The sequence below is a fragment of the Gymnoscopelus microlampas genome (genome assembly GCF_963454915.1).
Source record: "Gymnoscopelus microlampas genome assembly, chromosome: 21".
Classification (NCBI taxonomy): Eukaryota; Metazoa; Chordata; class Actinopteri; order Myctophiformes; family Myctophidae; genus Gymnoscopelus; species Gymnoscopelus microlampas.
Genome location: NC_139958.1, coordinates 40,459,913 through 40,486,901, shown reverse-complemented (window position 1 = coordinate 40,486,901; position 26,989 = coordinate 40,459,913). Strand labels below are relative to the sequence as shown.

The 26,989-nt window shown below is 41.3% G+C and overlaps 1 protein-coding gene across 2 annotated transcripts; it reads right to left on the bottom strand.

Moving 5' to 3' along the window:
• On the bottom strand, nucleotides 1-24,367 carry LOC311037401 (phosphatidylinositol 4-phosphate 5-kinase-like protein 1). 2 transcript variants are annotated; one of them, XM_084046537.1, is made up of 11 exons: nucleotides 24,307-24,367; nucleotides 22,914-23,039; nucleotides 17,549-17,767; nucleotides 10,050-10,100; nucleotides 9,513-9,667; nucleotides 8,347-8,471; nucleotides 6,939-6,970; nucleotides 6,794-6,849; nucleotides 5,538-5,650; nucleotides 4,473-4,635; nucleotides 1-2,648 (listed from the first exon to the last, which is right to left on the bottom strand). In XM_084046537.1, the coding sequence occupies exons 2-11, from the start codon at nucleotides 22,989-22,991 to the stop codon at nucleotides 2,258-2,260; spliced, it is 1,383 nt and encodes a 460-aa protein (XP_083902663.1). In that variant the 5' UTR covers nucleotides 22,992-23,039; nucleotides 24,307-24,367; the 3' UTR covers nucleotides 1-2,257. The 2 variants fall into 2 exon arrangements, with proteins under 2 accessions (XP_083902663.1, XP_083902664.1); XM_084046538.1 differs by lacking the exons at nucleotides 22,914-23,039; nucleotides 24,307-24,367 and adding an exon at nucleotides 19,841-20,205.
• Between the last annotated feature and the right edge of the window lie 2,622 nt (nucleotides 24,368-26,989).

Below are 26,989 nucleotides of genomic sequence, written 5' to 3'. Positions count from 1 at the left end.
TTCACAGATATAAGGCACAAACAAGCATTTATTGGCAGACAATTTGAAGTATTTTTGTACAGTATGTCTCATAAAATGGTGCCTCTTAATATGAATAAAATTGTATTAATGTATTAATAAATCAGAAGCAAATGAATTAGATTTAATGACATAGCATTTCTTGACCAGATGTGGATTGAGAGTTTCTTCTGATGAAGGGCACTTCGGGGAAGGATTCAAGTTTCTTCAACCAAAAACACAAAGAGCAGTCCCAAAAAAAATGAGTTCAAATGAAACAAACTCTTAGTATTAGGCACAAATAATGCATTTTAAGGCCATTATCAATTTATGGTGAAAAGGCAATCTGCTATAAGACAATAGCAGACTTAAAGAACAGCATATAGTCGCTCTGCCCCATTGAGAAGGGAAGTTCCATCTCTGGAACTTTATGGTAGAATGGCTTGTTGGAGTGCCTTTTTTTAATCATTGAAAAGAGATCGGAATAGCAAAACATGGCTGATACCACTTTGGCAGCATCGTCTTAGTAGCACATGCGTAGAATTCTTCCTCTTCATTGGCGGCAGCGTTAAGAAGCCAACTTTATGTCTGTCATGACGTATTTAGGTTCTCAATATAATGAACAGAGATATGAACATGTCAATTGTTTTTTTGTACCTTTTTCTGTAGTACTTTAAATTAAAGTTTTGAGGAATAGTTGAGTTTGTTTATATTTGGTCACCCATCCCAAGGTTAAGTTATGTTATGTTTCAATAGTTGAAAACCATTTTTAAATCGGCACTATTGTTACTGACAAATGTCCACTGGAATCGTGTTAGCACGTTGTAGCAATGCTAACGGAAACGAAAGCTGAGTAAAAAATTGCTTTTATTTTACCCCCTCCCCCCCCCCAACTAGCTATTCACTCACCTCGACCTCTCACGGTCAAGAGTTCCACCACTTTACCCAATTCCAAGTCAACTCCCGGTTATATGTTACATTAAAACACAAAATAAGTGATCACAGACACAGTCGGAAGTGATGGAAAGTCAGCATCAATGTTGAGGAAGAAACCTATACGCTACTAAGACAAAGCTGAAAAAATGATGGCCATGTTCGCAAAAGAAAGAGAGAAAAAAAGGCCTACTGGCTGTAAACGATTCCATTTTTTCAACAGAGCAGTGGTGCCATAGATAATGGGATAAGCACTATCCCATGTCCCAAGCATAAATAATTTCCCCAAGGGGATTGATAAAGGTAATTTTATATGTTCTCAAAGTCTCATGTACTTTGCCTGCTGCACAGTGGGGATGTTTGTATTTCACATCATATACGTGTTTGTATTTGGGTCACGGCTCCCTCCCATATATCGTTGCTTTTCGGGCGGAAACCTTGCATCTCCCTATTTCACATTTGTATGTTTTCATGTAAATTAAAGCCCTAGTTTGTTGTACAACACCGTCACACTAAAGTAGTGAAGATAGCTAGATATCTACAATCTGCAGATCTGTTATTTTCGAAACATTTTAAAAGTCAAAGTTAGTGGTTAAGTGTCTGTGGGTTTTATGAATGCTGAACCAATGAAAAGTATTAACAGGAGCTTGTGACTAACTAATAACTACATAGAGCACCGAAGTCTGACGTCACTGCCGCTAGAGGGCGTGTTCCGCTGGTGCGTGGCTTTATTTTTTTGTGTTGAAATCCCCATTGGAGAATCTTAGATCACGTCATATAAGAACTGTGTTCCAAACATAAACACACCACCCCGGTATTTTTGTCAGGGGGGTGGCTCTGCATCGTTTATGATACTCATTCATATTTGATACAGCCTGTTTCTGGCGAAAATGGAATTAATTCTGCCTTAAAAGTCTACTTCCGGGGTCTGAAATCACTGTCCCCACGGCAGCCGCGTTCATGGGAAATGTAGTCTTTGGGTTGTTTGGCTCGTTTCTAGCATTTATTGTGTTACTCTTTGGGTAAATGTGTACATTTTCCACCTTCAGTCGATGCTTCATATCCATATGAGTAAAATTGCCGGGGTGGTGTGTTTATTTTTCGAACACAGTTCTTATATGACGTGATCTAAGATTCCCCAATGGGGATTTCAACACCAAAAATAAAGCCACAAAACAGCGGAACAGCTCGCTCTAGTGGCAGTGACGTAAGGACTTCAGTGCTCTTTTGGATCCATTGGAACACAGGTTCTTACTTTATTTTTTTCATTACCGTTTTGGACATACAAGGTTTCGGCACCCCCCCCCCCCCCCCCCCCGACCAGGCCTTACTGGGTGTTGTCCCGTACCCACTGGCAGAGCCGGAGACAGTACGCCGGGGGACTGACGGTGGAGAAGGACTGGCCCGGGTGCCTCAGCCTCTTCCACCAGTGCTCCAGGCGCTTCTTGAAGCCGTAAACCGTGAAGATGTCGATGATGCCGACGAAGTAGCGTTGCTCGGGCCCGTCGATGACGTGCAGCGGGTTCTTGAAGTTGGGCAGCAGGCGTCGGTTCTGGGCCCGGAAGTCCTCGAGCGAGGCCGGGTCGCCGCTGCCGCTGGGCTCGTTTTCGCCCCCGGGTCGCCTCAGGCAGCAGCTGTCCGTTTCCGACGCCGGCGGGGCGGAGGAGTCGTCTCCGGCGGTGACGCCCGCGTGGATGGGACTGCCTGGGTTTACGGATCTGAAAAGTCAAACACGGCCGGGTAGAACAGGGGCGTCGTTTGGGGTCTCGGGGGGGTGGCAGTGACCACCCTCTAGTGTTCACGTTTAACCTCAAATTCTGTTCTGTTATGCATATCTTCCCCAATTATGAACAGTTTTTGCAGATGAATCTGATTTCAAATCAATGCTGAGTGCATCTCAATCCATGGCCGTCCATGACACATGTTATAGACACATTTTCTGCAACAATGCATTTATCAACCACTTTCAACCTGTGCTGGAAAGGTCAATATGCCAGGCTGCCCTGCTAGCAGGCATGGGGCCTCATATCTATGTCAGGCTGCCCTGGGGCCTTTGATCTGCTAATGAGAGCTAATTAAGACACACCTGCTAGTTTAATTATCAGAGGTATTTGCTGTTTGTTTGATACCTTGCATTGTGAATGTTTGATGATGAATCAGCCTATTTGTTGGTTATATGACTTTGAATGTGAAGTATATTATAAACCTTTTGAAGTAGTTTATTCCTGTACAATGGATGATGCTTAACTGTAATCCCATAAGTATTCTGCTGTTTATTGTCTCCGCCAGGCCGAAAGGCATGGCGAGAGAGTATGTTTTCCACCCCGTCCGTCCGTCCGTCCGTCCGTGTGTGTGTGTGTGTGTGTGTGTGTGTGTGTGTGTGTGTGTGTGTGTGTGTGTGTGTGTGTGTCCGTGTGTGTGTGTGTCTGTGTGTGTGTGTGTGTGTGTGTGTCTGTGTGTGTGTGTGTGTGTGTGTGTGTGTCCGTCCTGTCTGTGTGTTACCAGCTAATCTCTGGCACCGTTGGGCCGTTCGCTCCCAAACTGTCCACACACACTCCCTGGATGCCAATTCAGAACCTCTGCCCCAATTTTTTTACATGGGCCTGTTATAGCGCCACCAGGAGGCCGATTTGTGCAAAACACATTTTTTTACATTACTCCTACAGATTTTATCCAAACGTCATGCAAATCAGTACACAGTATCTCTATAGTCATGTGATCAACACGGATCTGTCCGATTTCCCATATTCCATCCTCATTGCCTATGGTTGGCTTCCAAAGTTTGCAGGATTGGTCCGTTTTGAACAAAAAGCCTCAAACTATGCACGCAGCTTGCGATTTCCGTGGAATTTCACACGCACATTCCCACTAGGCCGAGGAAGAAATGCCACCCTTTTCACATTGGCCTGTTATAGCGCCACCAGCAGGTCTAATTTAGCAAAACACATTTTTGGAACAAAATGCCTCAAATCATGAATGCAGTGTCTGATTGCCGTGAAAGACCTAAGAATAAATGGCACCCTTTTCACATAAGCCTATTATAGCGCCACCAGAAGGCCAGAATAACGTACCTGACCTGGCGGAGACCTGTGCTCCGAGGAGCACTTTTTCTAGTTGTTTAGTATTTTGCAGAGATATGTTTTGTATTTGGTACAAACCTGTTACCATTTTATGTCTTTACTTTTCTAGACCACAAACAATTGTACAAAGCCAATTACTTGCTACCTATGATTGGAAGTAAAGCCACAGTCCTCACTGTGTAAACTGCATCCTGACTCAGTGTGTTTTTGCCGACACACCAAGGCGGCACCAATATATCCGAACCCAATCAGTATACAGTCCTTTAACAGTTTCAACAACCTGGCATCCCTGTTTAAAACATGTCATTATTCACAAACATTTTCACCCCAACCCCAATTTCTTTTTACATTTTGGAAAAATCTTGAAAGTGTGAGAACTGCTGATTTAGCAGGTATTTATAGAATCGGCCTCAGGTTTTAATGGGTTAAAATCAAAAATGACTTGACAATACTGGTACCTACTTTTTGGTTCTGACGATGAGAGTGGCGAGGGAGAGACCCTGCTGCCGCTCGTCATAGTGCAGCGGCTGCTGAGCCAGCAGGAGGCTGTAGTCCAACACGTTGAGTCTCTGCAGGAACTGTGTGTCTATCTCGACCTGACGCAGGAGCCACGCACGCTGCTGGTCTGCACACACACACACACACACACACACACTTTCACCAACTAGCCGACTAGTCAACTAGTAAAACCACTAGTCGACCATGTTGGTACTAGTCTAATAGTTTTTTTTTCTTTTTCGCATTGTTTTAATGCCATTACTACAGTATTATCATTATCCTCCTGCCTTTATTTTGATCAAAAGGGGGTCAAAAGTATGCCCAATAATAGCCTATTATTGGGCAATAATCCCCCTTTAAGTATCCTTGGAGAGACGCTGCTGTGCTGCTGTGCCAGAAGCACTTCCCTTAAAACGGCATAAATATATATATTTTTTTTAATAGGTAAACATCGAGTAGTCGACTACCACTGGGTCAAATTAGTCGACCAGTAATCTCTAGTCGTGAAAGCCCTACTAGTGCCTCCCTAACATTTTAGTCTAGTTTTTATATGTTGACGAAATTGTCAGTATATTTAGTCGTAGATTTATTCATCATGGCTTTTTTTGTTTTTTTTGTCAGTGAAAAAAGGTATATGGTCGACAAACATTTTTCGTCATAGTTTTAGTCGACGAAATAGGCTCTATTCACAGCAGCCATATTATGAAGACATTCACAGGTGTTACCAATGATACTAATGAAGGCTCTGTTCCATTCTGGACTGTTACACCAGTGGGTCTACAGTTGGGGTCCAGGGACCCTCATGGGCTTCCAAACGGCCCCTTACAGGTGTGTAACTCTGAGAGTGTACAAATGCATTACGGGTCCATTTGGTTCCATTTGTACACTCTCAGAGTTATGGGGGTCGTGGAAACCACTGTGCTACACTAAATGGAACAGAGCCTTCATTAGTATCATTGGTAACACCTGGGAAGGAAGCAATAATATGGCTGCTGTGCATAGAGCCTATTATCACTGGTGTGAACTCACCTAGAATGATGTGTTGTCCTTTGAAGTTGAGGTCTTTCAGAACCACAATGACCTGGCTCCCCTCTGGAGCAGGTTCTGTCCACCGGCTCACCTCACAACCCTTAATGTCATACCTGGAAGAAACAAACTATCCTTAAAGGAGCACTTCACGCCTTTTCAACCTATCTTCGTATAATTGGTCCTCACTAATGCTCATTATAAAATGGCACCGGTTCTGTCTACTGACTCAGAGGAGGGGCTGTGGACAGTTCAGAAACCTGCCTACCAGTGACATCATTAGTGGGCAGATCTGGTCATTTCAAACAAGATTTCAAACCTTTTTTTAACTTTTAGTTTTTTATGTTTGTTAATGCAAGATCGATGCCATGGCTTCTATGTCAGCATGCTAACTTTTCAGGAAGAGAAAGGGTGTGGTTCCTATTAGCTTGGACTCCCCATCGATGATGGTAGGCAGCCCACCAATGAGACACAGAGTGAGTATAAGCTGAAATAGGGCCATCTTGTAATGAGCATCAGTGACGACCAATTATATGAAGATAAGGTTGAAAATGGTGAAGTGCTCCTTTAATGTCATACCTGGAGAGACAAATTATCCTTAATGTCATATCTGAAAGACAGGCAGTATATTAACAACTTATACCGTATATACTTTGTTGACCGGGCTCCACCAGGGGTCTGTACTTGACCCCCCCCCCCACTTATATTCTCTCTACACCATAACTGTTTGCCTAAAATAGCCAATCTACAAGCTTGCAACCCGTTGTGAGCTTGTAGATCGGCTTTTTTTGCCAACTGTTAACCCATACTGTTAACCCATAGGCGACATTCCCCAAATGTCGCCTATTATGACAGGCTACCCATGAACACTTAACCTGGTTCCCAGCCGTTTCTTATCTCATGAGGAGTACAACGTGGAAAACTACAGCTGAAAGTGTCCATAGGGCAGGAATTCCCTTGTATGTACAAGGAATCTGTCATTACGATGCACTGCGAGCTTGTAGATCTACTATTTGTGCTAGTTTAGAAACATTTTGAAAGTTAAAGTGAGTTAGGCGTATTGTGTGTCTGTGGATTTTGTAAATATTAAATCAATTCATAAATACTGAACCAATGAAAAGTATTAAAAAGAGATTGCCATTTGATCCAATGGAACACAGGTTCTGTTTTCCATTTCCTGAAAAGTAACGATGTTAAGCTTTCCACACGACTGTGACGATATAGCAGATAGCACACTTTAGGAGTTAAGGTTAGCTTACCTGGCATTGATTCTCTCATCCGGATAGAAGACACTTTGCATGACAATAAAATATTTCTGCAAAGGAAAGACGGCGTGCGTTATAAAACATTGTCAACAACCACGGTCCACTTAAAACACACACAAAACTAAAATGTCAACAGTACCTGTCGGCGGGAAATAGTGATCCTGTGAACACCTTGAGAATTAACATAGGAGACATTTTCACACGTTAAAAGCAGTTGACATTAAAGTCAGGCTGAATTCAGAGAGAAATGTTGTCAGTGGTGACAAAGTACTCAATCCCAGTAAAGACAGTTTTAACGTTCCAAATGTAAATACAGCAATGCATTGTCATTAAACAGAAAATCGCTGCTAAAACCTTGTATCTCCATTATTTCAACTTCTTTTTTTTTTCGAAAATGAATGCCCTACTTCATCATATTAGAGCAAGGGTGGGCAAGATTTATTTCCAGGGGGCCATACTGACTTCGATAAAGTGAGTGAAGAGCCACACAGTTGAATCGAAACTTGAAACACATAGTGCTGAATTATGTTAAAACTGCATGAATCTGGTACACATGCCAGTCTAGTTAACAATAAGGTACTTGCTTTCACCACAATAATTTTCAGTTACAAAATGTTGTAACTGAAAATTGTTCACAGCTGTATTGTATCACCCTGGTGTACTCTGGCCTTACAATAAAAAGATTACTTAAAACAATCCACGTCAATGCCGTATCAACTTTTAAATGAGCCTATAAATGTATACAGTCTCAAATCTGATATGCACCACTCCATAGGCCACTGATAAAACACATTGCATTATGTTACAAATATGGACTCAAGGTTGACTGTTTCACTGTTACATTATAAACATAAAACATTTGAGTACATATAGATGGAGGAATGCAAGTAGTAGGTATAGTACTAAAATGGTAAATATTAATGACTATTAATTTAAGTCAAGTTAAATATATTTTTCTCAAAACCATTAACATACGGCAGCCTTTTAGAATGTACGTTTTTGGTGGGGGTCATTTTTTCTTTCTTTGAGTACTTGGCGGGTCGGATTAAGATGGTCAAAGGGCCAGGTCCGACCGTATGTTGCTCATGTGTGTATTAGAGTGGCACACAAAAGTAGTGAAAGTAGCCGATCTACAAGCTCACATTGCGTGGCAACGCGATGTGAGCTTGTAGATCGTCTATTTTCACTATTCTTAAATGTTTTAGAAATAATAATCAAAAAGAATCGGTTTTGGACATACAAGCTTTCCACAGCAACGAAATTAACTTTAATACTTGAGTATTTACTTGAGTATAACACTTTGTCCACCACTGGTGTACATTTGAACGTGCATGTGTGCACACATCAACAGTGTGAGAGCGTGTACATGTGTGTGTGTGTGTGTGTGTGTGTGTGTGTGTGTGTGTGTGTGTGTGTGTGTGTGTGTGTGTGTGTGTGTGTGTGTGTGTGTGTGTGTGTGCATGCGCGTGTGTGTGTGTGTGTGTGTGTGTGTGTGTGTGTGTGTGTGTGTGTGTGTGTGTGTGTGTGTGTGTGTGTGTGTCGGGTACCCAGGAACTTGACCAGCAGCGAGTGGGGGTAGTTCCTCAGGTGCTCCACATAGATGTGTAGGTTGGACAGCAGGAAATGGATCTCTCGCTTGTTCTGGGTCTTCAGAAAGAAGCGTTTATCATTCCTAGAGGACACACGCGCACACGCACACGCGCACACACACACACACACACACACACGCACGCACAGGCGCACACGCGAACACGCGCACACACGCACACACACACACACACACACACACACAAAGTAGATCTCTGACTCTCTACTCTAGAACATGTCTTGGTCTAGTTCCACATTCAGGGATAAAAGCAAAAACAAATCTCACAACTGTTGGCCTAAAAATGTTGTTTTAGGCCAAGCACCAATCTGTGATTTGTGGAAAAGGTGTGAAAGGAGTACTCCACGTTAGTGCTGTGTTGTAAACAATAATTATTAGTTAATTATAATATTTTATAAGGTCCAGAGAGAGAAGGATGAGGCTGACTGGGCACTGTGTCAGGCACCCGGAACTGATGGCGAGCAAACTGACACTGTGGGAGCCAAGCCAACCCAGGGCACAGCTTGGAAGGGGAAGAGGCGCACCTCCCTAAATGCACTGTGGCCTGACAGCGGAGCTAGGAATACTGCAGGGCTCCAGACCCTGATGCTACACAGGAGGGTGTGGAGGGCAGCGATTCAGGACTCCCGAGTTGGTGTTGACAAGTCCGCACTCTCGACAACTTTAGTGTTAATTTTGACAGCAAATTTTGATTTAGTTTTAGTCATAGTCTTTTGAATAAAATGTAATTTAGTTTTAGACATATTTAAGTAACCTGAAAAGTTTTTAGTTTTTAGTCAACTAAATCTACAGTTGATTTAGTCGACTAAAATGTATTCAAGCGTTGTGAGCTTGTAGATCGGCTATTTCCGGAGCGAGCCACCCATGTGCAACCAAGCCATAAAATGCCTCGTCTTAGTTCTACTTGATCTCCCTAACATTTTTGTCTAGTTTTTATTTGTTGACGAAGTTCAATATAGTTTTAGTCATCATAGCTTGGCTTTTATCTAGTTCTAATTTGTTTTTTATTTAGTTTTCGTCAGTGAAAAAAGGTCAACGAACATTTTTCATCACAGTTTTAATCGACGAAGTTAACACCGCATGGATGCACATTTCAGAGGAACTCACGTCAGAAAGAAGTCGGCCTTGCTCTTGGAGTTGCTGATGAACTGGAGGTAGCATTGTTCAGAGCACAGGGACTCCTGGTAGGTGTTCTCTGAGATCCCTAAGGAGCTGCGCAGGTTGGCGAACACCTTGCCTGCAAACGTCTTCATCCTAAAATCCTACACTCACACACACACACACACGCACACACACACGCGCACATGCACACGCACACACGCGCGCGCGTATGCACAAACACATAAATATAGTTTTAACTCTATATCTATAATCTATATCTATAACAATACATCCTATAAATTGTTGATTTATTTTTACATAGTTAACCTCTACCTCGGGTAACCAAAGGTGTCAAGTAAATGTGCAGTAAAAAAGTACTTTTGCCTCAATGCAGTGGAGAGGTTTAAAGTCTCAGAAAAGTACAGTACTTGAGTAATTGTCGTTAGTTACTTTCCACCACTGTTAAGACCTTACTTAAGAAATGTGCTAATGTCAGTACATGCTCACCGAAGGCCCAAGAGTGATGTAGAGGTTTAGACTTACCTGGTGTATTTGAGTAATTTCTGATCGGAAATCATCATCTGAAAGTTCATTCTGGGAAAAAAAAAGAAGAGGAAAAGAATGCTGTAAATAAATGATAATTTGCTTTGTAAAAGAAAGAAAGAAAGAAGCACTTGTGGTGCACAGTCAGTATAATATGCTTACCTGCCCTTGTGGAAAGACATGGCCTATGTTGTACAGGCTAAAAGGTGTCTAAAGTTGCGGCTCTCTGAACACAAAACTGTAGTGCGTACATGAAATGTTGAATATGCCATGACAAAACATTATCTTGAAACAAACCATGGTTCACTTCCCAATCCATCCTTTGTTTTGTTGGTGTAGTAACAGGCTACTGCCCCTAGATGGGGTAACATCCCCAAGTTGTTCTCTCAAAAGGAGATGTTTTGAATACACCAAATTAACAGCATGCAGCCACAGGGACCCAATGATGACTTATCATATAACCCTTCTAAACAGGAGCAGTGGTGTAAAGTAACTAAGTACATTTACTTAAGTACTGTACTTAAGTACACTTTTGAGGAATTTTTACTTTACTGGAGTATTTCCCATTTTCAGTACTTTTACTTCTACTCCACTACATCTCAGAGGCAAATATTGTACTTTTACTCCACTACAATTATTTCAAAACTTTAGTTACTAGTTACTTTTCAGATATAAATTATGACATTATGAAACATACATTAACCACTTTAGCCTTATTTTATATATAGGCTATTTGAAAATAGCCGATCTACAAGCTCACAACGTGTCGCACGCAACGCGTTGTGAGCTTGTAGATCTATGCTCAAATATTCTTCAATAAATTGTCTACACTCCACCCTATACCTTTAAATCAACTGTATACTATAACGCTGACATAGAAAATGACAATGATATTTGACTCTGAACAAATGATCCATCTTTTTGTGCTTGCTTAGAGTGTAATACCCTGATTTTGTCTTTGTCTTATGTGTTGTGTTTTGGTCTGGTTGATATTTAGTTTTTCAGTGTTTTTGTTGTGTGTACTGTGTTTATAGTATATTGTACTGCTGTCTTTAGGGACCTCCTCGAAAAAGAGATGCTGCATCTCAAGGGGGTATTCCTAATCAAGAATTTCAACACACAACACACTCTGAGCTGTTTGTTTTGTATCAGACGAATTTCAGAGGAAGTGCGACCGCTTTGCATCTCGACAAAACTCAAATGATCCGTTTCCAAAAGAGGGTTTTCATCATCCATTACAACAGTTCTCAAAGTGGGTTCCAGGGGTCCTCGAGGGGGTTCCGTGGGGGTCCTCTGCAAAATGTGTTCACATAGCATCAGAATCAGTTCAATTACTTTAACCCTATATACTTTGGCTTTATATACACACCCCCTTCCTATACAAACCCATTGTAACTTCAAACTCCATGATAGATTCATCAAATACACCTGTCCTTGGTTCTGGTGACTTATACTGCCCTCCTACTATGTGAAGGGGCTATGTTTTTTTCCATAACTTTTTTCATTAATTTTATTGTAATTTTATTTTATTGTATATATATTTTTTTTTTATTGTATTGTATTTTATTTTATTTCCCAAAATATACAATATAAATGAAAAAAGTAATTGACAAAACACGGCCCCCTCACACATAAGAAGGACAATATCAGTCACCAGAACCAACAACGGGTGTTTTCATTGAATCTAACATGGTTAAATGGAGTTTGAAGTTACAATGGGTTTGTATAGGAAGGGGGAGTGTCTGATAAAATGAATATCAAATATATAAGCAACTTAAAAACTGTCCGGGGTGCACCCAAAAGCCTGAGTAGACGATAAAATGAAAGTGAAATCCATTTAAGCGTGAAAAGTTTGGGGAAATTGTGGATATTTTTTAAATATTTTAACAACACAAATCATGTATGGGGGTTCACAAACTCTTTTCAACTCTGTTCAAATACATATTTATTTGGGGGTCTTTGACATGAAAACATTTGAGAACGACTGCATTACAACAACCGATAAATGGAGGTGGAACTGTGTGGGCCAGAGCTTCCCACACTGACGTGAAAGACTGAATTGAGGGCGCGTTACGGAATGCAAAAATAACACAACATTGTCCATTGTGAATGTGTCATTGGAAACAACCACAAAATTAGGGAAGCATGCTTTTTACCAGTTGTGGAATGCATGCTCCCGCGTGTGTGTGTGTGTGTGTGTGTGTGTGTGTGTGTGTGTGTGTGTGTGTGTGTGTGTGTGTGTGTGTGTGTGTGTGTTTGTTTTGACTGTCAAAGTGCTGAGTCATCGGGCAGTGGATTAGGGCTGCCCAGTAGCACATGATTCTGTGTCACTGCCCAGTGACAATGACTAACACATGGCCTCTGCTTGTGTAGCTACCGGGTCATGGTACGAGTCCAAATATCGTCCATCATCGTTATCTACGCTCTGCGATGGAGGAACCAGAACTAGTGGTTCCATTGCAAACAGATCTATAAAAAATCACACTTTTAGCACATACATGATCACAAACTAACAGTGGTCAGTTTTTAGTACTTTTACTTCTACACCACTACATCTCAGAAGCAAATATTGTACTTTTACTCCATTACAATTCGTTGAAAACTTTAGTTACTAGTATACTTTTTAGACTTCGATTATTATCGCAAAACACACTAAACACTTCAGCCCTATACATTTCGGCCATTTGAAAATAGCAGATCTACAAGCTCACAATGCGTCGCGATTTTATACATTTTGAACTTGTGAAATGGGACATTATGCACAATGAGTGCTTTTACTTTTGTACTGTAATTCGAAATCATTCGAAAGAAATTCCGGACATTCACTTGTAACAGAGTATTTCTACATTGCAGTATTGATACTTTTACTTAAGTAAAACATGTGAGTACTTTTTCCACCACTGCAAACTACAAACCCATTTTGACAATATGTATTCTTTTAAAACGGCTCTGGTATCGGGGGTGTCTTTTGGGGTCTCAGAGGGATGGTGCTTGCCACCCTCTAGTTCTAGTGTTCACATTTAATGTCAAATTCAGTTATGCATATTTGCTGGCATATTAATCGGATTTCAGATCAATGCTGAGGGCATCTCTATCCATGCCCGCCCATCTATATGTGACATATGACACATGTTAATATAGACATGTGTTTTCTTCTCTGCAACCATGCATTTATCAACCACTTTCAACATGGTATCCACATTTTGGCCATGTCAATATTGGGCGAAATAAATTCTGAGGCATTTAGCACTATGCTCTTATCCAGAGCGACTTACAATAGGCTCTATTCACAGCAGCCATATTATGTAGACATTCACAGGTGTTACCAATGATACTAATGAAGGCTCTGTTCCATTCTGGTCAAACAGAGTCAGGGTGCTGATGTTGTGTATGTTGGCTCACTGGAAACACTCTGTTACACCAGTGGGTCTACAGTTGGGGTCCAGGGACCCTCATGGGCTTCCAAATGGCCCCTTACAGGTGTGTAACTCTGAGAGTATACAAAAGGAACCAAATTAACCCGTAAGGGTCCATTTGGTTCCATTTGTACACTCTCAAAGTTATGGGGGTCGTGGAAACCACTGTGCTACACTAAATGGAACAGAGCCTTCATCAGAGGTGGACAGAGTACTCGACCCCAGTACTTGAGTAAGAGTACAGATACTCCCTGCTTAAATTTACTCCACTACAAGTAAAAGTAGCTCAGTCAAAATGTTACTCAAGTAAGAGTAAAAAAGTACTTGCTTTTAAATGTACTTAAGTATTCAAGAGTACATGCTTTTAAAAAAGACTTAAGTACAAGTAAAAGTAAAAGTACATTTCTTAGTTTTCACATCAATGAATTGCTGTAATTTTTTATATGGCTTTTTAAGTCAAATTAGAGCAGCATAGGTTCAAAACGAGTAAACTAAATTAATATCTTTATAGCCTAGTGGTGTAGCACAAAATAACCAAATAACCACAACATATTAAATTTAAATATACTGTATAATATACCGTCTTGAACAAACTCAAATATGTCTAAAACCTCAGCAATTCTAATGCAACAAAATAACTCCTCGTTTAAGCAGAGATACACACATATATATATACCTGTATAGATAGATAGATAGATAGATAGATAGATAGATAGATAGATAGATAGACCCTTAGCTTACTAACAAATACCTCTCTTATATCATCATACTTTGAGCAATAAAACAAAAAGTGTACCTCATTTTCAATTTCCCCAAGATCACAAAACAGACAATATCTCTCTTCCTCTGGAGTGGCATTAAACCTGCCAGTCTCCAGAGCTAATGGTAGTGTTCCTGACCGTATTTGTGCACATAGAGATCGTTGTCTTTTGCTTAAATTATACTTTACATACGGTTCTACAATGTACCTGTCTTTTATGAGACAATAGGTTCGTAACTTGGGCTTATACCATCTATCACTACACCATTGCTCTTTATATCTGGAAAACATTGTACTTCTAATTTTGTGAACGTCACATATTAACTTATTTAGAAAAATAAAAAACAAATCAGTTGAATAAAATAAAGATCTCAATTCTTTTGTCCAAGAGTGACCAAATCTAAAGTCCCAGTTAAAAATCTTTTTTGTGAGTCTCTGGTCAGACATCTTCACAAGCCTATTCCATAGCCGAACCATTTCACATTTGTGTCTGATGCTTGGAGGTTCCAATCCCATATTCCCATTAATTGCCAACACTGGAGTCAATTTATGGACTCCCAAAAAGGATCTAATAGCTCTATGATGCACAGTGTTACAACTTGTATGTTCCCTGAAACCCCAGACACCAGAGGCGTAGTCAGACACCGGACATACCCCAGATTCGTAGAGTTGTGTATACTGTAGGTGTTGAATCCTAAATTACCACAGTGTTTAACTTTGTTCATGACAGAGCCCAGTGCCCTGCCCGCTGACTGAGCTACTGTAGGACACCAACAGCATCATTAAATGTCATGTGCTCATCCAATGTCAATCCAAGATACTTATACTGGTCAGTATTTGACAACCTTATTGACCCAAAATTAAACACAACTGAACTTCTCTGTAGTGATTTTTGTCTGAAGTGTACTATTTGGGTTTTGTCCTGGTTTGCGTCCAGTCTCCATTTCCTTCCCTGTCCTGGGGGAGCGATTAGCGTGTTCTCTCTCTACCTAGGAATGTTGAGCTGTCTTCCAGATGTTTGCTGTGTCTCTCTGCTCTCTCTACTTCTCTCTGCAAAACTTGATGTTCTTTCTATCTTTACTGTCTTTACCCTTACAGCCGGGGAAGCCTCTGCGCTATTAACCCTTAATTGCTCCCTACACATTCACTTTGAAGATGTGACAAGAAACAAACCATCATGACACCATTTAATCGTGTGTTTAGTGTAAGCTTGATTCATTATTTGTCTATGGTGTCACGTATCAAAAAAAGCTAATCTACAAGCTCATATGGTGTCTCATGTATGATACATTTTTGACATGCAACAGCATCATACAACAGAGCATAAATAATGCATTAGTTAATATGCTTTTTCGGCCATGTGCGCCCATTACCTAAAAGTAACAAGTACTTTTCAGCCTTTTTAGAAATTTACTCGAGTAACAGTAAAATATTTGTCTTGGAAATGTACTTAAGTAAGAGTAATAAGTATCAAAGAAATCTAATACTCAAGTAAAGTACAGATCCTCAGAATATGTACTTAAGTACAGTAAATGTACTCTGTTACTGTCCACCTCTGGCCTTCATTAGTATCATTGGTAACACCTGGGAAGGAAGTGATATGGCTGCTGTGCATAGAGCCTATAAGCAAAGTAAACACATAGAATGCAGGGAAGCTAGAATCCCAGGTTGACCAGGAACCTATCAGTCTAAGTTAACAATATACTATTGAAAGAACAATCTGTACACAAACCTAAGTAACAAAAACGTGAGAACGAGTGCCCAAAATAATATGTCTGCATGCGTAGCCATGTCTTGGTCAGTTGCTAGCATCAATCGAGGCAGAAGGTGTCAGGAAGGGGTAGAAGGAGAGTGAAGTGAGGTGGAGTCTTAAGAGGCAGTGGTGGTAAGTAACTAAGTACATTTTATTTTACTTGAGTATTTCCAATTTCCAATACTTTTACTTCTGCTCCACTACATCTCAGAGGCAAATAGTGTGCTTTTACTCTACTTCAATTATTTGAAAACTTTAGATACTAATTACTGTTCAGATGCAAATTATGATATGATGAAACATACATTAACCACTTTAGCCCTATGTTATACGCGACGCGCCGTGAGCTTGTAGATCTGCTATTTTCAAACATTCTAGTACTTTTACTTTTGGTATATTGGCTTTAAGTATATTTTGATGCCAATACTTTTGTACAATAAAATTGCAGCAGATCAATTGGTAATCAGACTCTTTCCTCATTGAATGAGATTAGTATCCTGACATGAACATGTATGTTGTGTTTAAAGAGCTGGAGAGACGGGGAGAGCCATGCTACTGATCAAACACTATAGAAATGACTACATCAATACTATCACGTTATTAACTTTTCAACAATAATCGAACAACATCACTTGCCGCACCTTTAAAGGGTGGGTATATCCTTTAAGGCAAACCTGCCGAAACATGTCCTTCAGATTGACACGTGTTTAGATGCTCGCAGCGGGGATCATTTTACATTCATGTCATAGTAATATGATCGTGAAATAATGTGTTAACGCAACATCTAAGGCCCAAATCCAGTCCGAATCTGATTTCCTATCCAGATTGGAGTCGGGTTGGTTTTATGCAGTCTGAGGATAAGAAATGTGATTCAAATCTGATTTGCAGAAATCAGTTTCCTTGTTTGTTTGTTTTTTGCTGTTCAGACTGCATAAAAACAACGATTCCAATGTGGATGGGCCACAAATTGGACTTGGGCTGGATTTGGGCTGCCTGTCTGAACATGGCCTAAGTGCCATTGTGGTCGTGCTGCTAAGCCTGATTTACGCTCCGTCTTGCGATGGTGTCACGTGACGAGAACGGCGCACAGCGGCAGTGTTGATTTTGACAGCAAATTTTGATTTAGTTTTAGTCATAGTCTTTTGAATAAAATTCCATTCAGTTTTAGTCATATTTTAGTCATCTGAAAAGTTTTAGTTTCTGTCTAGTTTTAGTCGACTAAATATCACAAGATTATAGTCGACTAAATCGACAGTCGACTAAAATGTATTGGGTGGCGTCGTAATGCCTGATTTTACACTTGGTTGCATGCTGAAAATAGCCGATCTACAAGCTTACAACGCGTCGCAGCGCGACGCGTTGTGAGCTTGTAGATCTGCTATTTTCAGAGCGCAACACTCGAGCGCAACCAAACATTAAATGACTTGTCTTTTAGTTCTACTGGATCTCTTCTCCACTAGTCCTAACATTTTAGAGTAGTTTTTATTCGTTTTTACTTACCTATTTTTCGTCAGTGGAAAAAGGCAGTCGACGTACATTCGAGTGTGAATCGGGTTTTCGGGCGACTTACCGTAGGCGGGTTGTCGATGGTGTTCTGGACGGCCGCCGAGAGCCCCTCCTTCATCATGCACGTCAGGCCGTGGAAGGCGTGGCGCTGGTCGATCTCGAACACGCCCAGCATCTTCCAGCGCTGTCTCAGGCCGCCCCACCTCCTCCTGGGCTTCCCGGCGCTGCGCTGCCGCTGCCGCCGCCCGGGGTCGTCCCCCGCCGGAGACCCCGCCCTTTCCATCTGCGACCAGACCACACATAACATCACATCGTCAGCGTATGTAGAAATTAACTGGATTTTTTTTCTCCTATATCTACGTTTTGATATATCCTAAGGCGGCGATGCTCGTTGGGAACGATGCTGTTGGGAACGCGTGCCACTCCAGTTATGCTATACCCGTTGTACCCATTGTTATTATGATTAACTCATTGACTGCCAATGACGTGTTTTGACGTGTGTCAATACAAAGCCCACACCGTCAGGGTGTACTGGTGTTTTCAGTGTTTACGATAGATGGCGCTCTTCTCTAACCTTCACCATTTGACTCCCAGTGAAGCAGGAGATCGCGTGATCGCAAAAAAAAAAAAAACAGCCACATTCACTGTCATTCTAATGGATTTGGAAACATGCCTTTTTCTCAGCTTTCTGTTCCATTTTTTTTGCGTTTTGGCGAAAACAACATTCAACCGCCAATAACTATGGAACGGATGATCGTGATGTGACAATGGGGCACAGACAGACAGACAGACAGACAGAGATTTGTTTTTATTTTTGCTTCTGGACAACCACAGATCTGACCCAATTCCCAATTGGCACAAAAACATCAGCGGGTCCTTTGCGACACACACGACAAGTTTGAAGACGATCGGTCAGACGGTGCTTGAGATATGCGTGAGACACAAACATGCACACACACAAACACACATACATTTATATATATACATATATATATATATATATATATATATATATATATATATATATATATATATATATATATATATATATATATATATATATACATACATACATACATACATACATACATACATACATACATACATACATACATACATACATACATACATACATACATACATACATACATACATACATACATACATACATATATATATATATATATATATATATATATATATATATATATATATATACACACACACACACACACACACACACACACACACACACACACACACACAATATATATATATAGGCCTGCTGCAAGCTGATATTTAATCAATAAATGCAATGCATCTCTATGCAGTTGAGTATGTCCCACAAGCAGACAATTCCATTAGAGTTCCAGCGGCCAGCGCTGTTAGCCCAAAAAAAAAAACACATCTTCACTCACAAGCTACTGGATCTTGAAACAGAAATACAAGCCGTCACAAAGGCTTCTTAGATAAAGGTCATCATCTCTCTAAATGACACATCAACGGAGGGTCAATCTTAAAGTGAAACGCGTCCATGTGATCAACTGTAAGTGAGGGTGAGAAAGCAAATTGTACTGGCCACAAGCAGAGGGAGTTTTCTCTCATCGCTGAATGTTGCAGTGGTTAAAGGGGTAGTTCACTCCAAAAATGAAAAAAATTATTATTCTCCCCATGAAGCCTTATATTTATGGACGTGTTTGTTTTTTGTCGCATTCCTGATCCAGTATTCAAAAATGTTATGAACTGAAGCAAAATAGGAGGCCAAGCTTAGCAAGAGCAAAACTATATTAAAAACATTTGCTTATAACCCGACAGTAGTAGTCCTCCCTGGATTATACTGTGAGCGTCCATGAATATGCATTTTTACATAGTTCTACCTTGATCTCCTATTTACTTCAATGAATGAAATATTTGAATATTGAATTAGGAATGCAATTGGGGGAGTAATTGATAGAAAATAAGTCATTTTGTGGGTGAACAACCCCTTTAAGCTAAAACATGAAATCAAAACAGCTACAAATTACACTGGCCAAGGTTTGTATTAGCCAACAATCTGCAGGTTTATCAATACACTGACAGCACGGAGAGCAAAACTATCAGAATTCAGATTCTGGACAAAAAAAATAAACCATCATTTTGCAAATAACAATCATTAGTATTCGGTGGCGAGTGACTTAAATCCCCTATAAACCCATATACTAAGTTGAACGGAGTTCCCCAAGGCTCTATACTAGGCACCCCCCCCCCCCCCCCCCCCACACACACACACACAACAATCTTTGGCAAAACTAGTCGATCCACAAGCTTGTGGATGGACTATTTTTGGGCCGTATGCAGGCTGGTTGATGGGACTTGCCTCAGTCGGGTTGGGTGTCAGTGTTGTGGTGCCAGTCAGTGCATTGTGTCCATCCAGGCACACACTGGCTCTGTCCTCTCTGTCTGCTCCAATGCAGTGTGGTGCAGCCAGCAACAAACCACTCTGCACTATTACTGTATGGCCTCTCTGCAGCACTCTGTCTGTCTGTCTGTCTGTCTGTCTGTCTGTCTGTCTGTCTGTGTGCGTGCGTGTCTCTCTCCCACTCTCTGTTTCTCCCACTCTGTCTCTCTCTGTGTGTGTGTGTGTGTGTGTGTGTGTGTGTGTGTGTGTGTGTGTGTGTGTGTGTGTGTGTGTGTGTGTGTGTGTGTCTCTCTGTCTTTCTCTCTCTGTCTGTCTCTGTTTCTCTGTCTATGTCACCCCCTTCTCTCTGTGTGTGTCTCTGTTTCTCCCTCTGTGTCTCTCTGTCTCTCTCTTTGTCTCTCTCTCTCTGTCTCTCTCTCTGCCTCTCTCTCTGTCTCTCTCTCTCTCTCTGCCTCTCTCTCTGCCTCTCTCTCTCTCTCTCTCTCTCTTTCTCTCTTTCTCTCTTTCTCTCTCTCTCTCTCTCTCTCTCTCTCTCTCTCTCTCTCTCTCTCTCTCTCTCTCTCTCAAAAGAACACAAGTGCAGTGCTCAACCTTGTGACCTCAGCATTTCTACATCTACCTAAAACACTGGTTCAATACAAAATAAGTTATCCCTAAAATAAAAATAAAAAAAAATCCATGGTGTTTGTAAACCGGCAGATAAAAATAGACATCCAGCTGATGATAGACAACATTCCAATAGAAAGAGTATAGGGGTAAGTATAGGGGTATAGGGTTAATTTTAGACCATAAGCTGTGCTGGACACCCCATATAGAGTATGTGAGGGCTAAGATGGCAAAGAGCATCTCAGTTATAAGTAGAGCGAGAGACATACCAAACTTCAAGCCATTGCACACGCTCTGCTGTGCAATGGTTTGACCATAATATGCACTACTGCAGTATGGGGTAATTCATACAAGACAACAATACATTCACTAGTTACACTTCAAAATAGAGCAATAAGATTAATAAACAACGTAGGCTATCGGGACCACACACACAGATTGTTGATGGAATCAAATGTCTTTGGGAACCCATTCAATCCGGACGCATCTCTGTCATTTTAAGATTTCTTTGGCTATTCAACAAGACATGACACACAGTCATGTATACCAGCTTGCGTTCTTTTTTCTGCGTGTGTGTGTGTGTGCGTGCGTGCGTGCGTGCGTGCGTGCCGTGTATGCGCGGCTTGTTTTCATAGACCTGGTTGCTTATTTCTCTCGCAGAATGTGGCAACACTGCTAGGCCAGAACGCACGCTGGTGTAAAGTAACTAAGTACATTTACTCAAGTACCTTACATAAATGTTGTCCAATATATAACTCTGTGTCACGGTGATTTGAACCGACAGCAGGCGTGTATAGTAGCCATAGAGGCGAGAGGCGTGTCTAGTAGCCATAGCCTGGGAGGACGAGACCGCCCGTTCAGAGTATGGGAAAGTATCCCCATTGGCTTGAAGGACAGTCAAGTGGAAGAGACTAGTGGCCAGTCTCTTCTTAAACCTTTTTTTTCTTGTGAAAATCTTTGAATATATATATATTTTTAAATATTTTTGTTGACGAAGCAGGACATATAATTTACGAAAACTACATTCATGGAGATACGAGGAGCAACAGCAACGATATCCATGTGCGCTGACACAACATGGCATGACTGGCATGTGATGAGTGCCCGTGCATTGCCTGGTTATAATTAGATCAAATAGATGATGCAATCATCTACAAGGACCCACACCTCATGAATCATTGATGAGCAATCCTGTATCATCAATCTGTCATTGATTAAATCTGTCTGATAAATCCAGTCCAGGTTTTTCTGTTTTCCGTATGTGGCCCAGTTGAAACCACAAAAACATGTAGGCCTACTTTTTCGCCAAGTAATGAGGATGAAGTACTTTGTGACAATCTACCATATATTAACCACTTATAGTCAGTGGTGGAAAAAAGTAATCAATACATCAATGTTTACAAAAAAAAATCGGTCCATTTGAACCCATGTTCCTCCACAAAGGAACTGCAATATTGTCTCTAAAAAAGTAAGGACATATCATCTCTGTCGGGTGGAAACCTCATATGTCTAAGACTGTTACTTTTCAGGATTCTAATAGGCTCTATGCACAGCAGCCATATTATCACTTCCTTCACAGGTGTTACCAATGATACTAATGAAGGCTCTGTTCCATTTAGTGTAGCACAGTGGTTTCCACGACCCCATAACTCTGAGAGTTACACACTTGCAAGGGGCCATTTGGAAGCCCATGAGGGTCCCTGGACCCTAACTGTAGACCCACTGGTGTAACAGAGTGTTTCCAGTGGGCCAACATGCACAATATCAGCACCCTGACTCTGTTTGACCAGAATGGAACAGAGCCTTCATTAGTATCATTGGTAACACCTGTGAATGTCTTCATAATATAGCTGCTGTGAATAGAGCCTATTGGGGAAAAAAACTTTTAATGCTTTTGTGTGACGCTGCAGTATGATTAATAGGGCGGTAATTAGCGGGGAAAAAGTTAAAAAGACCAGCTTATGGGCTGGTCTAAGGCGCAATCTCTTCTTGACTTTTCTCACTGTACCTTAGAGATCATTGGTTCTCTAAGTGGGGTCCTTGGGGGGGGGGGGGTTCCAGGGTCTCCCCAGCAAAACGTAGCATCACAATCATCTTAACCACTTTATCCATTTATGTTGGCTATTCAAAAATAGCAGATCTACAAGCTCACATCGCGTAACTTTGTGCCACGCTGCAAGCTTGTAGATCTGCTATTTTTGAAAATGTTTGAAAACATTGAAAATGTTTGGATCATTTTGATTTTTTTAACCCAAATCTTCTCATCTGGGGGTCGCTGGCACAAAATATTTTCAGATGGGGGTCCGCGGCCAAATATATATCAATTTGGGGGTCCTTAGCACGAAAAAGTTTGAGAACCACTGCCTTAGATAGCAATGCGCCAACAATGGACCACACCTCATTCTAAGACCAACATGAAGCTCACCTGCAACCATGGGCCGAGACGTTCCGTCATGCACCAGCCGCTGTAGGGCTTTGTGGTCCTGGATGGTGCAGTTCCCATCGTTTCAGGCGATGATGCAGGCGGTATGCTTATCCTCAGGACCGCTTCCTTTTAACACATTAAGACCCGCAACGCATCTGTGTCATTTCAAGTTTTTTTTTGGCGCTATTCAAAAAATAGCAGATCTACAAGCTCATAGAGCGGCACTCGGTTCCACGCTATGAGCTTGTAGATCTGCATTAAAAACAATATATATATTTTTTTTTTTTGTACATTTTGCAAATCTTTGAATATGTACTTTTTAAAGCGTTTGTAACTCAAATGAAATCTTTGCTTCTGGTGGGGGTCTCTGGAATAAAATATTTTGAGATGGGGGTCCGCGGAAAAATACATGTCATTTTGGGGGTCCTTGGCATGACAAAAGTTTGCGAACCACTGATAACATAGCAACATAAGTTTGTTTTTTTTAACTGTTAGAATTTAGAAGACATTTGTAGAATCCCCAGAAGCAAAGATTTGAGTTACAAATGTTGGCTTCAAAAACATATACATGTTTATATCTATATTATACATATATATACACACACACACATACACACACACACACACACATATACACATACAATAAATAGCAGATCTACAAGCTATTTTTGAATAGCCCATATAATAATATAAAAAAATCTAAAATCACACCGATTCAATGGGCTCATTCACCAACAAAAAGAAACCTTTTCACCTTTTCCAAGTATACAATGACAAAATGCACCCCCTGGTGGACAGAGTGACACACATGCAGATCTGGTCCAATAAGGTGGACCAAGATCTGTGGTTCTCAAAAGCGGGGTCCAGAGACCCTCAGGGGGTCCTTGAGGGGGTTAAAGTTGATAAGGAACGCTTGTCCAAGTACTCCGGTATTTTAACTCAAGTGCACATTTGTGAGAGCAACTTGCACTTGTAGTGGAGTAATATTTGACCAGGAGTATCTATAGGCTACTTTCACTTAAAGGAGTAGTTCACCCAAAAAAAGTACTTATTTTCTATCAATTACACACCCCATGAAGCCTAGAATTCATGGAGATTTTTTTTTGATTGTTACTTTCCTAAGCCATTCATTCGATGACCGGTGGTCTCTCCAGTAGGAGACAAAGAGTCTCCTTTGAGTCTCCTATCGGATACATTAGCATCTTTGCGCCGGTAATGAAATTACTGGCTTAGGAATGCGACAAAAACTAAAAGATCTCCATGAATTCAATGCTTCATGGGGTGTGTAATTGATAGGAAACAAGTCATTTTTGGCGTGAATTACTGTAGTATAGTATACTGGGGTTGAGTACTTTGTCCACCACTGTAAATGCAACTGACAGTTGTAACTCACCGGAGAGACAGCTTCCACAGCTGAGATGGAACGCCCGAAGTTCGTGTCCAAAGTAACTGAGCTTTCCTGTCACCAACAGTATAGCTCCCTTATAGCCAACAGCTAGGAGCCAAGATCCCACCAAACCCGTTTGGCTTCGGTGCGAGTCCGGGACTTCCACTGCAGGTACAACACAGCGATGGTGGTGAAACTGGTGATATCCTGGTATTCTCCTCAACAGAAGTGTGAATAGATGGCTGAATGGTTAGAGAGCCCGCCTGGGAGGCCGGAGTACCCGGGTTCGATTCCAGGCCCCAGCAATGTGACAAAAAAAGACTCTTAAACCCTAACCGTGCTGTATTAGTGGCAGCTCCCTGCTCCTAGTTATAGGATGGGTAAATGCAGGGGACAAGTGTTACGTATGTGAAACTGCAGTCACAGAAAACACCCCAAGGAGTGGAGGCCAAATTATTTACCTGGGTTACATTTGTACACTCCCAGAGTTGAGTTAATCACTGGGGGAGTCTCTGGTTCTGTCTGCAAACAAAACAAGCCCTCAGGTCCATCTCTGAGTCAACAGAGATTCTATTTAAATCTGACGTCTGAGTGGCTTAGGAGACAAAGCAGCCGCTTGAGGAAACCGAAGGTTCCCAGTTCGATCCCCATTAGCTCCCTCTGGGTTAGTGTCGAAAGTGTCCTTGAGCAAGACACTGAACCCCTGGCAACTCGCTCGCTCGGTGGTGCCTCTCGTGGCTCCAGTTCGCTTGAGGCGGCGCGTCGCGGTCCAAAACTGTACTTTATACCAGGGGTTTTCAACTGATTTTGACCCAGGGACCACCATCCTGACTAAGAGCAACCTGGGGACCATCACTATTGTGCGTGGTTTTCCCGATATCCGATATTGTCCAACTCCTAATTTCCAATACCGATATCAACCGATACCGATATATGCGGGCTGTTTCACCAAAAGTCAACTAATTGTCAGGAACATCACATATCTAATCAAATACAATAGCTATAATATCAACATAATATCTAAAAACATACAGTGATTTTGTTTGTTTTCAATGAAGTGAGTCCAGTGACTCAATGGTGAGTCCCACTAATCTTAGATTAGATGTTGGCCTATTTGACAGTGCAGAAGCATAATTGCTTTTATAGTCCATGAGCCAGACAAGATTTCATTACCGAAAGAGTGGGCAAAACCAAACCAAAAAAGAGTTATCATAATGGAACTTCCTGAGTTGATTACTTACAATCAGTAATCAACTCAGGAAGTTTCATTACGATAACTCTTTTTTAAATGTTGTCATTTTTTCACCTGTCATGTACGTATGGGGAAAATCACAAAATCTGTGATAACCATGAAAAAGCGGCTCCTGTGGAGAGGTTATCATATATTTATTTACTCGTACTGACCCTATGAACAATTTTATATAGGTTTGGTTTTGCCCACTCAATTTTGGGGCTCTGGCTCATGGACTATTATGCCTATAACATTAACGAGCGTCAACGAGTGTCAGCTGGACACAAACACACACACCTGCCCTCTGCAGTGCTCTAATTTGAAAGTGACTGGGGTCTGTCTCTTTTCTCGGCAAAAGCCCTTGAATATGATGGAATATGATTACTGTGATTATGGAAAGCTCACATTTCATATCACACACATCATACAGCGAGAACTCCTGAAACGTACTAAAAGCAAAAAAAAAAAAAATCTTTTTTGCCCCCTTTGTTTTTAATTCTGAATGCATGGCCAGGGACCACCTGCAATACCTTCGTGGACCACCAGTGGTCCGCGGACCACCGGTTGAAAACCCCTGCTCTATACTGAGCCCCGTCGGTAGGTCAGTATCTCACCAATCAATGGTCTGATTAAACGTGAAAATGTCCCATTCAGTGCATTGACAGCATCCGAAATGGGTGGCAGGTTGGTGCCTTGTATGGTTTCCACCACCGTCCGTGTGTGAATGGGTTTGTGTGAATGGATGAAAGTATTGCACATTGTAAAGCCGCTATAGAAATGCACCATTTATATTTTGTTAACATGTTGCACAAAATCATCAACTTGCTTTCATCCACTTTCAACCTGGCATCCTTATTTTGGTAAATCATTATATTATTAAATGGTGAAAGATATCAATTGTTTTTTTTAGATAGCAAAAATAGCTGATCTAATATAGCCCCAGCTCGGCTTGTAGATCGGCTATTTTCGCTATCCGTCGTATGAAAAGTACATATCGTTGCTGTCCGGCAGAAACCAGCTAACTCCATTTTTTCCGCTTTCGCATTCTTTTCCACAAATCAGTGCTATTGAACACCACCAAAGGGAGGTAGAGTTAGCTGGTTTTGCTGACTCCACCCCCTTTTGACCTCCAACCTCATTGTGAGCTTGGAGGTCCATTCAGCTGTTCTTATCAATGATGAACAAAACCTACTAACTCCACTTTTTTGCCATTTCCTCAAAAATGAACATTTTGGAGTTAGCTGGTTGCTGCCGGACAGCAGAGATATACTGTATACAGTGTGTGCGTGCATACTCACATGGGGGGGGGGGGGGGGGGTCTCAGCTTGTAAGAAGGGGGGCTCCATTGAAAAAGCGGTTTGGAACCTCTGCTCTATGGGCTGTTGGGACGTTAGACTCTTTGCAAGTTGAATGATTGGTTACTGTCGAAAGGGGCTCAACAAACAACCAATTATCTTA